The sequence below is a fragment of the Caretta caretta genome, chromosome 8 (assembly GCF_965140235.1).
Source record: "Caretta caretta isolate rCarCar2 chromosome 8, rCarCar1.hap1, whole genome shotgun sequence".
Taxonomy (NCBI): Eukaryota; Metazoa; Chordata; order Testudines; family Cheloniidae; genus Caretta; species Caretta caretta.
Window position 1 is genome coordinate 6,098,255 of NC_134213.1, and position 15,277 is coordinate 6,113,531.

At 43.9% G+C, this 15,277-nt stretch overlaps 1 protein-coding gene across 3 annotated transcripts in view; it reads left to right on the forward strand.

Annotated features, from left to right (window-relative positions):
* Window positions 1–15,277, forward strand: part of GLRA1 (glycine receptor alpha 1) — a 64,582-nt gene that overhangs the window by 25,194 nt on the left and 24,111 nt on the right. For all 3 annotated transcript variants that reach the window (XM_075131243.1, XM_048862144.2, XM_048862145.2), the window contains exon 3: window positions 9,307–9,374. In XM_075131243.1, coding sequence (XP_074987344.1) covers window positions 9,307–9,374 — 68 coding nt within the window. The remainder of the gene's footprint in view (window positions 1–9,306; window positions 9,375–15,277) is intronic.

Sequence of the window (15,277 nt, forward strand, 5' to 3'; positions counted from 1 at the left end):
CAAGATTGCAGCCATTAAAGTCATGATGTTTTTATGAAGAGAAAAGCCATCCGTGATGCAAGACTGCATCCCTCCTGTCCTGGTGCGAGGTTTTTTATTGTTATGGTGAGGAACGGGTAATACCACATTGAGGGAAATAAGAAAAGCTTTGTGTGGCAGGATGATTTTTTAAAGGGAGCTATTTGAAGATGCAGAGGGGCTTGGCAAATTAGACTAAATCCCAGGGCTGATGGGCTAGTGGGCAGAGAAGTGAGCTGCAGGGAAATATAGATGGATCATAGGATCCCACTCTTTATCACAGGGGTGGCCAAAGCTCCCTATGTGCAGTGTGGGGCTGGCAGGAAGGGGGGGGGGGCACGGTATTATAGAGGAACTGTGAAGTAGACACACTCTTCTGTGAACGGCGTCACGGACTTCCCAAAGGATCAGAGGGGTCAGGACCTTGGTCACTCGGTTTATCTAAAAGATGGCACCAGCAAGGTAGCCGCCCCAGCCTCATAAGCCACCAGTCTATCCTCAGCTATTAGCCCAGAACTGAACCACAGGGAGGAGCGCCACCTACTGCTTGTGATAAGCACGGAGGTTTAGAGCTGGTAAACGCAGGACAGGAGAGTCCCTCTGAGAGGCTGAAGTAATCACACAGGCGTGTTGTTGCATTTGATTTAATATCACATCCCCCCTGTGTGGTTGGTTTATTTCATTTATTCCCGTCCTTCTTTGTTATTGGGGATATTCAGACACAAACAGGTTCTTTGCAGCTTAAGATTTCATTGGTTCCAGTCTCTGACACCTCACCTGCAATCCCACTGCTCTGGCTGTAGGATTATCGCCGTGGAAATGCACCGTCACGGCACTGGCAGAGCGGTGTGATTTCAAGTGGAGAAGCAGCAGCAGGAGTAGATTAAGGGCCTGATTCTCACTTAGACAAGGGCCCATTTACACTGGCAGTGTAAGTGTAAATGCAATGTACACTGTGCAAAGAGTGTAAAAAGACCTTAATGTAAATAAGAATCAGGCCCTAACTGTTAAACAGGAAAGATCTTGTTTCCTCACCTTATAGAGTGGACCAGTGTTATAGTGAAGCCTGTCCCATCAAACCTTTTTGAGGATCCACCCACGCAAACTCTGGTTCCCCAGATGCCAGTTGAGTTGTGCTCTCAAAAAGTGTTGCAGCCAACACAAGGGATGACTTCATTAGGCTTTGTCCTAACCCATAAAGAGGAACTGATCATAGAACTAAAAATAAATGGCAGCTTAGGCACAAGCGAACATGACTTGATCACATTTATAATGTGCAAGCAGAATAAAGTCCAGACCAGTAATGTATATGCATTATATACTTATACATATACTTTAACAGGACCGATTTCACAAAGCCAATTATGAGTCAAATGAGCTGGGAGGAAGAATTTAATCAGAAAAAAAAAAAGAATGATAACTGGGAATCATTTAAGAACACTTTATTAGATGCCCAGAAAGCCACAATTGAGGAAGAAGGCCGTACTGATTAAAAAAACAGCTTGGCTTAGAAGGGAACTGAAGGCAGCTATAAAAAATAATAGATAACAAATGGAAGAAAGGGGAAGTTGATAGTCATGAATATAAATCAGAAATAGGAATTGGAGAAAATTGATAGGGGAAGCCAAGGGACACATGGAGAAGTCTATGGCCAGCAGAGTTAAGGACAATAAGGAGTTTTTTTAAATGTATCAGGAACAAAAAGAATCCTAACAATGGTATTGGTCCATTCCTATGGAAATGTTAAAATTACCAATAATAATGCAGAAAAGGCAGAAGCGTTCGGTAAGTATTTCTGTTCTGTATTTGGGGACAAAAACAGATAATATAGTCTTATCACATGGTGATAACATTCTTTCCATTCCACTTAATATCTCTGGAGGTTGTTAAACAGAAGCTATTAAAATTAAATATTTTTAAATTAGCTGGTCCACACAACTTACATCTAAGATTTTTAAAAAAGCTAACTGAGGAGCAGGCTAGACGGTTAATATAGATTTTCAACAAGTCTTGGAGCACTGAGGAAGTTCCAGAAGACTGGAAGAAAGTTAATATTGTGCCAATTTTTTAAAAGAGTAAACAGGGGTAATTATAGTCTGTCAACCTAACGTCAATTCTGGGCAAGGTAATGGAGCAGCTCATATGGGACTCAATAAATAAAGAATTAAAGAAGGGTAATACAATTAATGCAAATCGCATGGGTTTATGGAAAATAGATCCTGTCAAACTAATGGGATATCTTTTTTTTTAATGAGATTACAAGTTTGGTTGATAAAGGTGATAGTGTTGACATAATACATTTAGACTTCTGTAAGGCATTTGACTTGGTACCACAAGAAATTTTGATTAAAAAATTAGAACAACATAAAATTAACCTGGCACACATTAAATGGATTAAAAACTAGCTATCTGACAGGTCTGAAAATGTAACTGTAAACAGGGAATCATCATTGAGTGGTTGTATTTCCAGAGGGGTCCTGCAGGGATCAGTTCTTGGCCCTGTGCTATTTAACATTTTTATCAATGATGCGAAAGAAAACATAAAATCATCACTGATGAAGTCTGAAGATGGCAGAAAAATTGGGGGAGTGGTAAATGATGAAGAGGAAAGGTCACTGATTCAGAGTGATCTGTCTCGCTTGGTGAACGGGGCACAAGAGAACAATATGCATTTTAATACAGCTAAATGTAAATGTATACATCTAGGAACAAAGAATGTCAGCTATACTTACAAAGTGAGGGACTCTATCCTGGGAAGTAGGGACTCTGCAAAGCATTTTGGGGTCTTGGTGGATAATCAGCTGAACATGAGCTCCCTGTGTGATGAGATGACCAAAAGAGTTAATGCAATCCTTGCGTGCATTAACAGGGGAATCTGAAGTAGGAATAGAGAGGTTATTTCACCTCTTTATTGGGCACTGGTGCAAATGCTGGAATCCTGTGTCCAGTTCTGGTGTCCACAATTCAAGAAGGATGTTGATAAATTGGAGAGGGTTCAGAGAAGAGCAACGAGAATGATTAAAAGATCAGAAAACATGTCTGATAGTAATAGACTTGAGAGGAGGGATAGTGCTCAGTGGTTTGAGCATTGGCCTGCTAAACCCTGGGTTGTGAGCTCAATCTTTGAGGGGGTCATTTAGGGATGTGGGGCAAAAATTGGGGATTGGTCCTGCTTTGAGCAGGGGGTTAGACTAGATGACCTCTTGAGGTCCCTTCCAACCCTGATATTCTATTAATTTAGCTTAACAAAGAGAAGGTTAAGGGGTGACTTGATTACAATCTATAATTATCTACATGGGGAACAAATATGTAATAACAGGCTCTTCAATCTAGCAAAGAAAGGTATGGCATGATCCAATGGCTGAAAGTTGAAGCTAGACAAATTCGGACTGGAAATAAGATGTAAAGTTTTAACAATGAGAGTAATTAACCATTGAAACAATTTACCAAGGGTCCTGGTGGATTCTCCACCACTGACAATTTTTAAATCAAGATTGGATGTTTTTCTAAACGCTCCGCTCTAGGGATTATTTTGGGAAAGGTCTATAGCCGGTGTCACAAAGGAGATCAGACTAGATGATCACAATGGTCCCTATGAATTTGCAGCTGCTGCTTCCCTCAAGCCAATTTGTGACGTGACTTGAGAGGTTGTGAGGGGACATCATGACCTAGGGGAATGATGTCTTCTGTGCGTCCTGCGGCAACATAAGTAGCTATTCAAAAGCAAACTGCCCTGTACTGTAGCAACTTCTCCTCCCTGCTGTGTTGGAGCCCTCACTGACTGCAGGGCGTGAATCCCACGGACCCTGCCTCAGTCTGAGAGGTTCAGGAAATGGGCACTGCCATTGCTATTCAGTTATGTTCCTTGATAGTAGGATTTTGTCTCCTCTTCGTTGCATGCAGCACCATGCACACTACTGATGCTCAGCAGACAAGAAATAATCCCTCTCTTCCCCGGAATGAGCCTTGTAATAACGACACCCAGGTAATAAAGTAAAGAATAGGATTGAGGATCAGAACGGTCTCCCAGCAGCAGGTTCCGCAAATCTTCATTACAAGGGGCCAAGAATAATTCAGCTGAGCTGCCTCTCAAGTCAGGTGCTCAGATACAAAGGTGGGAAACGTGGGATAAATGGCTAGACAGATGGATGCCACCAGCCCAGTGGATGACAGCCTGGGACCCGAGCCTCCTGTATGATAAAAACAAAGCCACTCAGCTGACTCTCTGGTTCCAATCTACTGGCTACATTTTCATAAGCTCAGGAAGGGTCACTTTCCTGCCCTCATTGAAGCCAATGGGAGCTTTGCTCATAGACTTAAAGAGAAACAGTGTTAGATACTAAGGGGCCCACTTCACCACTGCCCTGGGCATTGTGTAGTCATTTATACCAGAGCAAAATGCTACCGATTCCAAATTGTAGCATTTTACACCGACTTTGCACCCGTGCAAGTACTCCCCAAGGTTCTGGGAAATGGTGAATTGGTCCATAAATTATGGGATTTGTTAGATTTTTTTTCTAAACATCTCTTCTAAGGGCTTATCTACACATGAAAGTTCATTCAGATTAAGATAGGGTGTTTGAATTTAAAGCAGAATAGTTATTCCTACTTAACTCTCTGCGTGGATGCTCTCATTCAGAAATAAGAGTTACTTATGAAATAGCTTAGTCCATTTGTAAACTAAGTCGGAGTAAGGCATTCTTAGAGATGGGGAAACATCTCAGCAGATAGTTAGCTTTTCATTTTAAAAGGCATTATTTTTTAAAAGGGGGGGGGTTAAATCACCAGAAAAATGGACATAAAAAGGGGAAAAAGAAAGCCACAAAATGTAATTTAAAAAAAGTCATTTCACGTAAAAAAAAATACACAAAACCCTTTGTTTTGGGCTGACCAAAATATTTCCTTTGACTCAAAATAAAAAATTTGAAAAAATTTTCAAAATTCAGTTTCTGTTTCCATGGAGCCAAAGGTTTTTCAGTTTGGCCCCCAAACCAAAAAAATCCGTTATTCGCTCATCCCAATAAATATTCCTGAATAGCTCCCCATGCAGCTCTTACAGTGGCTATTGTTCATTTCTAAACTCTCCTTTCCAGGTGCTTTCTCCTTGACTGTTCCCCAAGACAAACGAGGACCCGCAATTGCAAAGCCACTGTCTGTGGTTAGATTCTAATTTCTGTTGCTTATTTTTGTCCCTTACCATCAGGTCTTTTCTTCTCTCCAGGAATAACTGGTCTATGATAATGCAAAACTCCTACAAGCAATTAGTCATTGCAACAATTCCTGCAGTCCAGTTGCAAGCAGTAGGTTCTGTCCCAGGTTTTCACATTCAGATGCTCACATTAAGAACATCGCTGGGGTGACCAGCGAAATGCAACATCTTCCAGTGAAGCAACAGAGGGTTAAAAAATGCATCACTGGAACATCTTACCACCATGGTGCACACACAAAAGAAATTAAACTTTAATATTTAATGCAATATATACATTATCCTTCTGCTGAAGGCTGCTGTATTGTAATTTTATTCAGGATAATTTAATTTCAGATTTATTTCAATGAACTACACCTTCCCCATGGGGGCAGTTTACTAGCTTAGTCTCCCTCACATAAATCAGTATCCAATTCATATGGAAGTCACAGCCGCAGAGCTTTGGGTTGTAGCTCTCTGAGCACGTCATTTAAATTAACTGGCAGTAACTCATGAAGGCATTTTAATGGTTTCGATGGAAAATAATACCAAGACTTAGCCGGATCGATTGTTGGGGAGGTTAAGATTTAAAAAGGGGGAAGATTATTGGAGAGCCACATAAAGTTTGGACGTCTCCTTGAAGTCACACTTCCATCTTGAGAATAGGAAGTAGCATCTGAGTTTTGTTTGAATTTGGGGGAAGAAAGTTAGTACCCGGGAACATAGGCACCGACTTCTGCTCCTGCTGGGGGGTGCTCGACCCCCCTCTGCCCCTGCCCACACTCCACTCCTTCCACTAGGCCTCACCCCCTGCACCCCTCTTCCTGGGATTCACTGAGACTCTCAGCCAGCCACTAAAACAGAAGGTTTATTGGACAACAGGAACACAGTCCAAACCCCAACTCCGCCCCCTCCCTGCCCCTATTCCAACTCCTTCCCCAAATCCCTGCCCCAGCCTCACCTCTTCCCTGCCTCCTCCCCTGAGTACGCCAAGTTCCCGCTCCTCCCTCTCCCTCCCAGCACGTCGCCAAACAGCTGTTTGGCAGTGGCTGGGCAGGAAGCACTGGGAGGTAGGTGGAGGAGTGGGGACACGATGCACTTGGGTGGGGGAGGAGGAGGTGGGGCAGGGAGAGCTTGGATGCCAGTGAGTGCAGAGCACCCACTAATTTTCTCCATGGGTGCTCCAGCCCTGGAAGATTAGAGTCTGACAGTGCTAGTTAGATCCATTGCACCCTTTTCCCCACATCGCCCCCTTTCCATCCATCTGTCGCCTCCTTTCCCGCACAGCCTTACCTCGGTCATGAACTGCAGTACCTTTCCCTGCTGTTCCAGGCCTGCACTCCTATACAGCTGTGTTCCACCCCAGAGGTGGCTGCATTTTAGTGCTGAGTGAAGAGATCCATATAGGGCTTGGTTGTCAGAGGTGCTGAGTACTCATAGTTCTCATTCGCTTCAATTGGAGCTGCAGGTGCTGAGCACCTCTGAAAATCAAACCCATCGAAAGCAAAAATTTTCTCTCAGATCCGGAGGGTAGATGTTGCTTGACATTCGGCCACACATACGTGTCGGTGAGGAGCTCCACGTGGACTGGCGAGAGTCGAAGAGCAGAGCAGAAACCCTTCATGTACATCAGAGGAGAATGTTGCCCATACAGTCGTTTATCATGTCAGTTTAGCATTTCACGTGCAGCCCCCTTTGGGATGAAACGCTCCATGCACACACAAGATATTATGGATTATTTGCTAATGTCATCACCTACACTTTTGAGCCTGGTGTTTTAACAGCAGTTACACACACACACACACACACTTTGTTCTTTTACAGATGCCCTTGAGGTTGATTCTCGGAAACCAGTCACTCACTTCCCAACCCAATCAGAGCATTACAGAAGAAGTAAAGTGAGTGCCAACAAATGGCAAGGGGAATATACTAGACATGTGCTTTGCATAGTGAGTTCACCCAACCACTAAAGGGTCGATTATCTCCAGGGCCATTTCACATGGGCTCCTTCAAACACTGGGATGCCAGCTGTTTCAACTGGTTAAGAGGGGCTGGTAACAGGGAAAGGATACTTGTTTGCATGTGATGTTCGAGCCTGTACCTGCATTAACTAGTCTGGAGAGGGAACTGTGCAGATTGAGAGCTGCTGCTGAGTTGGCAGAGAGCTGTCCAGAAGCTGCCAAGAAGACAACCATTTGGATTTCTGGGAATTGTTACAAAGAAACTCCTAATGATGCTGCACAGTACCTATGCAAAGCGAGGTGGAGGTGTCTCTGCAAAGTGGCCTTGCTCAGTAACAGGTACAAAGCTTTAAAAGGGGACAGGACAGAAAACAACAGGCTCTGCAATCAGGAAAGTCCATTAATTTCTACACAGCAGGGAGTTTACATTGATTACAGACCACAAGCCTCTTGTTAAAATCATTGGGCCAAAAAGGAGCATTTCATCTTTTAGCGGCCGTTAGATCGCAGCTGTGACCTCTGATGCTTCACGTCTCCCCTCCTTATCATCAAGTATAAGCCATTGGACAACATCTGCAATGCTGATGCATCATCCTGGTAGCCAATCGGGATTTTAAAAAAAAACCCACAACCACCATATGCCATTTTCTCCCCCCCCCCCCCCAAAGACTGCCCCACATGAAGCAGTTACAGTGGAGACTGAAAATAAGCCCGGTTTAAAGAAACCAGAAAAGCACACGTTAGATGTCTGTGAATGACTTACGCAGGGAGTGCTGTCAGGGCACAGAAAAGTACCTGCAACTCCTGCTCCAATGATAGGGTTGTTTGCGATGGTGGGGGGCAGGGCTCAACAGCCCTGGGCTCACTTCCAGTTTGTCTTATGTTACTAAAAGTTCATGCTTCAGAGTTGCCTCGGGCCAACCAGCAGGAGGGTCAGGAAGGGATTTCCCCCCCACCTCAGTGTATTATGGGAGGGGGTACAGAACTGGATGATGCATGCCAACAAGACCTGGACATGCCCGCAACTTAGGGTTGCCAGCTGTCTATTCACACAAACCCAAACACCCTTGCCCCGCCCCTGCCCCACCCCTTCTGAGGCCCTGCCCCTTATCTGAGGCCCCGCCCTGCTCACTCCATCCCCCCTCCCTTGGTCACTCACTCTCCCCCACCTTCACTCACTTTCACCAGGCTGGGGCAGGGGGTTGGGTTGCGGGAGGGGGTGAGGGCTCTGGGATGGGGCCAAGGGGTTTGGAGTGCGGAAGGGGGCTCCAGGCTGAGCCTGGGGCAGGCGGTTGGGGTACAGGGGAGCTGAGGGGTGCAGGCTCTGGGAGGGAGTTTGGGTTTGGGAGGAGGCTCAGGGCTGGGGCAGGAGGTTGGGGTGTGGGAAGGGGTTTGGAGTGCTGGCTTCAGGAGTGGGCTCAGGGCTGGGACAGGAGGTTGGGGTGTGGGAAGGGGTTTGGAGTGCTGGCTTCAGGAGTGGGCTCAGGGCTGGGACAGGAGTTGCGGGTTCTGGGAAGGAGTTTGGGTTCAGGAGGGGGCTCCAGGCTGGGGTTGCGGTGCTTGAGGGGGGAGAAGGGTGCGGGCTCCCTTGGGCAGTTCTTACCTCGAGCATCTCCCAGTCAGCAGCACAGGGGGACACAGGGGGCTCTGCAGGCTGCAAGCACCGCCTCCGCAGTTCCCACTGGCCACAGTTCCCAGCCAATGGGAACTGCGGGGGTGGTGCTTGCAGGCGGGGGCAGCTTGCGGCGACCCCCTGCCCCCTCCCCCCACAGAGTTCCATAAGACTGTCCCTCACAGTCTCATCCATTTAGAGCTTTATTGTTTAAAACCAGCATACTAGATCTTTACTCAGGCAAATTCCAGCCAGCATCAAGCTGCATTTTCCCAAGTACTGACTGAATAAAATACAAAGAAGGACCCCAGGATTTGGCCCTACAGAACACGGAAGAGTGTGGAATATGACCCAGGGGATATACGTATGACCCACGTAGATTTTCAGACAGCTGCAGGGCAGTGTAGAGGTTATAGCGCCATATAGAAAGCTAAACTTCCACGCCAATAGGATTCAGCACTGCGGTGTGGAAGTATGCTTGCCAGTGATCATATGGTGGATTACTGATCAGCTCTTAATTTGTTGTGCAGGCCCTCCAGTAAACGTCAGCTGCAACATTTTCATCAACAGCTTTGGTTCTATTGCAGAAACGACTATGGTAAGTAAAATTAAATATGGCTGTTCAACTTGTTTGGGCAATTTCTACTTCCAGTGCATGGGGTGTTCACTGCTCTTATTCTGCTAAAGGAGATGATTGCGCCTCTGTTCCTGGATTGCATTTGAAGGGCGATTAAATTAAAGGCTGTAGCGTACAAGACTTTCTTGTTCAAAGACGAAGATCTTGTACTATCTGTATGCATCTGCACATAAATACAGGCATTTGAATAGACAACAGTAAAAGGCTGAAGTTCTCAGAAGGGTACATAGAGGTAAGGAAACAAGAAAAAATTGTTTCTAGTACCCCCTGCAAAAGGCTTGACCAAGCCACATAGTTCAGAGATGCACCCAAGATTTCCAAAAATTCAAGAGCATTTAGATCCGGGATTTTGAATTAGCCCATTGTAGAGTTATGGGGCAGCAGCTCAATCCAGATCCAATCTGAACCAAACTTCAAATTCCCCAGAATGGGAGAGGGTTTTCACATCTGGATTTTCTTTGGAGCAAGTGTCCGCACAAAAAGCTTAAAATGCATTTAATCAGAATCAACATTTGCAAGGTTTTGCAAGCTCAGACCATCTTCAGGGGAAATTAATGAACATTGCTAAAAGCTGGATCCAATTTGTAAGAAGCTAGAAGGAGACAATCATGAGGAAAAGAGATAATAGTCTTCAGATGGAGCAATTAAAGATCAGTTGTGACATAATCAGTGAACAGCAAACCAAAGCTCTGGAGGTACAATGCCATCCCTCTGTATTAATTAAAGATAATTCAGAAATATGATGTTCAATTACTCTTTTTGTAAGTCTCTCTCTAAAGAAGGATGTTGATTGAAGTATGTAAAACTCCCCAACTCCAATTGTCCTGTGCATTTAGAACAGGATTTTATCGGTCTTACAGACAGCATTTTACATTGGTGAAACTTTAATTGACTTCAGTGGAGTTACTCTAGGTTTACACCAGATATTAGAGGAGAATCAGACGCTATCTATGCTTAGTTACAGTACAGTAGAATTTGTAGCCTACTATTCTTTCTAATGCAATGTACATTTAGTCCTATTAATAGGCACAAGTTGGTATTGATTATATTTGGTCTAAATTCTTAAGGAAATAAAATCCTTAGCTGGAGGGCAGCACTTGTCAATAACATCTGAAATCCTAAAAGCACACATTATATTGTTGTGTGCCTAAACTCACCACATTTGTTTGCAGATTCAATTGTAGAATAAATTACAAATACCTAGAAATTTCTATTTGTTCATCAGTTGGAGAACAGAACTATTACTAACATGTTATTTTATTGGATAACTTCATTGGGAGTGATGTGCAATAAGCAAATCATGATGTGGACCCTGTCTCCATAAAATTCAGTGGAGCCATCCCAGTGAATGGCAGGGGAGATGGGGCAAGCCCCCAGTAGACCTCCCTGTGCAATATACAGAAAGATATCATGCAGTACAGCCTGCTCCCAAACCGTACCTGTTATATATTGCTCCCCAAGGCATTTCACGATCCATTGAAACAATCCCGAGGCATCCTGGTGAACTGGATATGCAATAAAACAAGTGTGTCTTAAGCCTAGCCCGACAAAGAGAAATACAATGCAGAGCTCATGAACACACTGTGGGGATCTGCTCTGTTCTGCAGGATCCACCATTTTGGAACCCATTCCTCTGAAGAAAAAATCTCCACTACCACTTTGAAAGCGTAGGTCTGAGTGCCTCTGAGAACTCAAGGCAACAGATGCTGATTCTTCCCATTCAGGCATCAAAAAACAGAAGTGTAGCACCGGAGAGCAGCTGTTAGAACTCCCCATCGCCCTGCTAATAAGCTGGCCCCCACCCCTACAGCTGTTTTTTTAAATGTAGCCGATTAGCTGGATTGCATGAACGGCATTGTCTCCAAACTCGAGCTGTGCGGACAGACATTCCATTTCACAGAGGATTCTGAGATTTCAAAATGTGGCTTATTCTGAATCAGTACAAAGCCAGACAATTTCACAGTTCTCCGCATGGGAAAATGCCAGTCAAAAACTTGCTTGTGGTCAGCTAAAGTGTTTCATTTCAAACCGACCAAAATGTTTTGATTTCAGCTTTTGTACTTTGTGCAATATAATTCATCACAACAACAAAAAAACCCTTTGAAATGGAAAGTAGCTTCCAGACGCAAAATCAGAATGTTTTGTTTTGAAAATGTTGAAACGAGACATTTTGATGCGATCTGAACATTCCTCCCCCTCAACTAATTTTCTTCTGAAACTAAATTCAGGCAAAATCGACCCAATTACGTGAAGCATTTCAGTTTTGACAGAACTGTGTATTCCAACAGAGTATGGTTCCGCCAAAATTTCTCCAAGCAGCTCTACTCAAAACAACTATAGAGACCTGCTTGTGACTGGGTGAGTCTAAGGTAGCTGCCACATGAATGAGGGACGGGTTTTGCCAGACCTGCAGCTCAGATCCCAGCACCCTTCTATGGCGACAGTGTAAGTGACATGAGGAAAGGGTGGCTCTTTGTCACCAATCCAGAGGCTGGTCCACATAGAGGCTGGAGTCCGCTACCGCTAGAGCTGGTGGGGGCAGGGGGGGAAATTCCCTGAAAAATTGCAAAAGAAAATCACTTTAATTTCATTCAAAGTTTTTCACTTTTTCCCTCCAGCAGAAACAGAGAATTAAAAACAAACATTTTGGAAAGAAAACAAAAATTGTTCCCCCCTTTTTTCTCATTTCTTTTTACTCCCTTTTTTTCACACTTGAAAAGTGTGGAGTTGGGCAAAGGTGTCAGGGGGGGTTTCAAAATTGAGAGAAAGTATCAATTATTAGCTTTAAAAAAACACGACTTTTCCAATGGGAAAAATTAAATAAACGAGAAAAGAATTCCCTCCACTGTGTTGAAACAAAATATTTTTTAAAAAAATTCAACATTTTTCATTTTTAAATTTTTTTCAAAAACCAAAAATATCGGTAAACTTTTTTCATGAAAAAAAAAATTCAATTTTTGACTCAACCCCATTTTTCAAAGTAAATGAGTTGACCAGCCCTGACTCCAGCTCCGGGACTTGATTCTTTTGCTGGAGCAGTGGAGGCTGGAGCTTTTAGCCCTGAAGGTCAGAGGTTCGAATCCCACTGCTGACCCAAACAGGACTGGTTATAGTAACATTGCAGAATCACTGGCCAAACAAAACAAGAGACCTCAATGTTCAAGAGACGCTACAGCTAAAGTTTTCTGGATGGCTGGATCACTCTAGCACGCTGTAAGAAGTAACCACATCACTGGTACTCAGGGGAGCATAATCACAGAGATCTATCAATTCATTTAATTAGAGAGATCTTTAAAATATGTTTTGGGACTTTTCGTTCACGCATAAGCCATTACTGTTGACATTTAAAGACTCTAGCGACAAGCTCCATAGTGCACAAATCAGTGGGGATCATTATTGTCAACATGCATACCGCTAATGAGATCACCAGTTCAGGGGCTGAGGGCACCATAGCAGAGGAGAAGAATCAGAGAAGTATGGAAAAGGGCAACAAGGAAAAGAAGATATAGGGGCAGGGTTTGGCTACATGAAGAAGTTGTGAAACTCAGGTTTCCATTGATTAGAAAAGTGAGTCGCAAGAAGGAAGGTAATAAAGGTGCAGACCATTTGAACAGCAATCAACCTTCTGTGAACTCTCTAATGGGGGCTCAAAGAACAAGAAAAGCAAAAGTGCAGGGCTGAAATGTTCAGGGAGGTTAGGAGAAAGCGTAGAGGGAAATTAATGTGTAGAATGGCTCCCAGAGGCAGAGCCAGATTAAGGGCATGATCCTTCAAAGTCAGTAGTAGATTAGGGCTCTCAGCACCTTGCAGAACTGGAACCCCATGAAAAGTATCCATACACAATGCCCTGTGATTGATGGGACACTTATCGTGTGAGAGGTTGGGTCCTCTTGCAGCTTGATGTTTGTATCACAGCTCCGTCAACCCTGCTCTTAATCCAGCCCCAGGATAAGAGAAGCAGCAACTGGGAACATATTCAACAGAGAATAAAACAAGCACTTCGAGCAGAAAAACATTAGAGGGTACAAGAGGCAGACAGAAGGGTGGATGGGTCTAGATGGTCCCCTTCTGTCCGGAAACACTGCAACAGAATTCCAGTTAACAAGCGAGGAGATGCGCCTTTCCTCCAGCTCATTTTTATTACTGAATGTTGCAGCATTTGCGGACTGAGGAATCTAAACACAACAGCAAATATCTCATTCAAAACGGAAATAGAAACCAAACTCCTCATGAACTGAGTCTCCCAGCTGAGTGGGCCGAGTTTCGTAACGAGTTAGAAATGAGAGTTTAAAGGGAAAGATCATGCTCTGACATTTGGGATTCTGATTCTCCGCAGCGCCCTTTCCATATATATATTTTTCAGCTGTTTAAAGGAATTGCACTCCGTATTCATCCCATTTGAAAAGGGCAAACTAACCATAACCTTATAGCCAACTGCGATATCCACTAAGCAAGTATCTAATAAGGGCACAGGAACCTGGAGGCTGCAACCATACAACTGTAATATAGTTGTTTGGAGTCATCTGTACAAGAACTATCCAATCAGATAATGAATCATTTCTGTAAATGGGTTTAAACAAGCCACTACAACTTCACCAGACTCAATCCAGCATACCCTGTTGATGAAACAGCAGGAGAAATTACTGACCCAGGGGCCGTGTTCTGACCTCAGATCCACAGCCTGTGATCTGAGGTCAGATCCACAGCCTCCTGTCAACAGGAGTTATGAGTATCTGCAGACAGAACGAGGCTCAGTTGCACATGGAACAAGCAGGGCAGCGAAAAACCAGTGAAGAGCATTTTGTGACATTTCTCTCTCTCTCTTTTTTTTTTTCCCAATTTCAACTTCGTCCATGCAACATTTTTATTTTTCAGAATATGTCCAGAACTGGAACTTTTTACTCAAAACGTGTGGACATTCAAAAATCACAAAATATTAGTCCTTCCCAAACCAAGATTTCTAATTTTGAAATTCAAAATGTCAAAAATGCTGAGGGGTTCATTTGAAAATAGGATCATTTCTCACTAACCAGGGAGGGGAATGGTGAACTCTCAAAAGGTTTGTTTTTTTTTCAGTAAATCATTTTATTTGTACGAAAATCACAAACAAATGCAAAAACCACCACTGCGGAGGGCTCCCCAGTTTTGCTGTGAATATTTTGCACAGCGAATGTAATCGTTTGGAGTTACTAGCTCAGCGAATTACCAGGGTGCAGTGAGATCTTTCAAATATGCCTCTGCATTTTACACCAGGAGTTTAGGTTATTTTTTCATATCAGTAATATCTCTTCAGCTCTGTATTTACAGTTTCTTTACAACAAGATATCATACTGATTTGCACCTCCAATTTTACTAGAAAAAAAATATTTACTAATGTAAAAGCCAAGGTTAGGAAGAGCCTCTTTTGAGTGAGACACATAAGGTATACATCCTGCCCCTAGCTCACAGCCTGAGTAACCAGGGAGGAATCTTTGCAGGGCCACTCCTGGGGCTCCCCCACATACACTTTGCTTTGGGAATAGTCTGTGGGTCTACCTAGTTCTGAATCCACAAGCTCCACCACTCCCCCCCCCCCACCCTGCATTGCCACAGAACGAGACTGTTCAGAGCTACACTTTGTAACATGCCTTTCTCGTGCCTTTTGTGTACTCCAGACATTCTTCGCCTCCTCTCCATCCTTTTTCCTCTCCTACCTGTTCCACTGCAGCCACAGATTTGGCCATGCCCACAGGACATAGGGATCGGGTGCCCGTTAGGCCATGTCAGGCTGCCCTTCTCTTACATATATTGAAAAAGAAAGCACTGCATTATTTTACAGCCATAGATGAAACCACAAGAGCTTACAGTAGGGGTGCTGGAGTGGT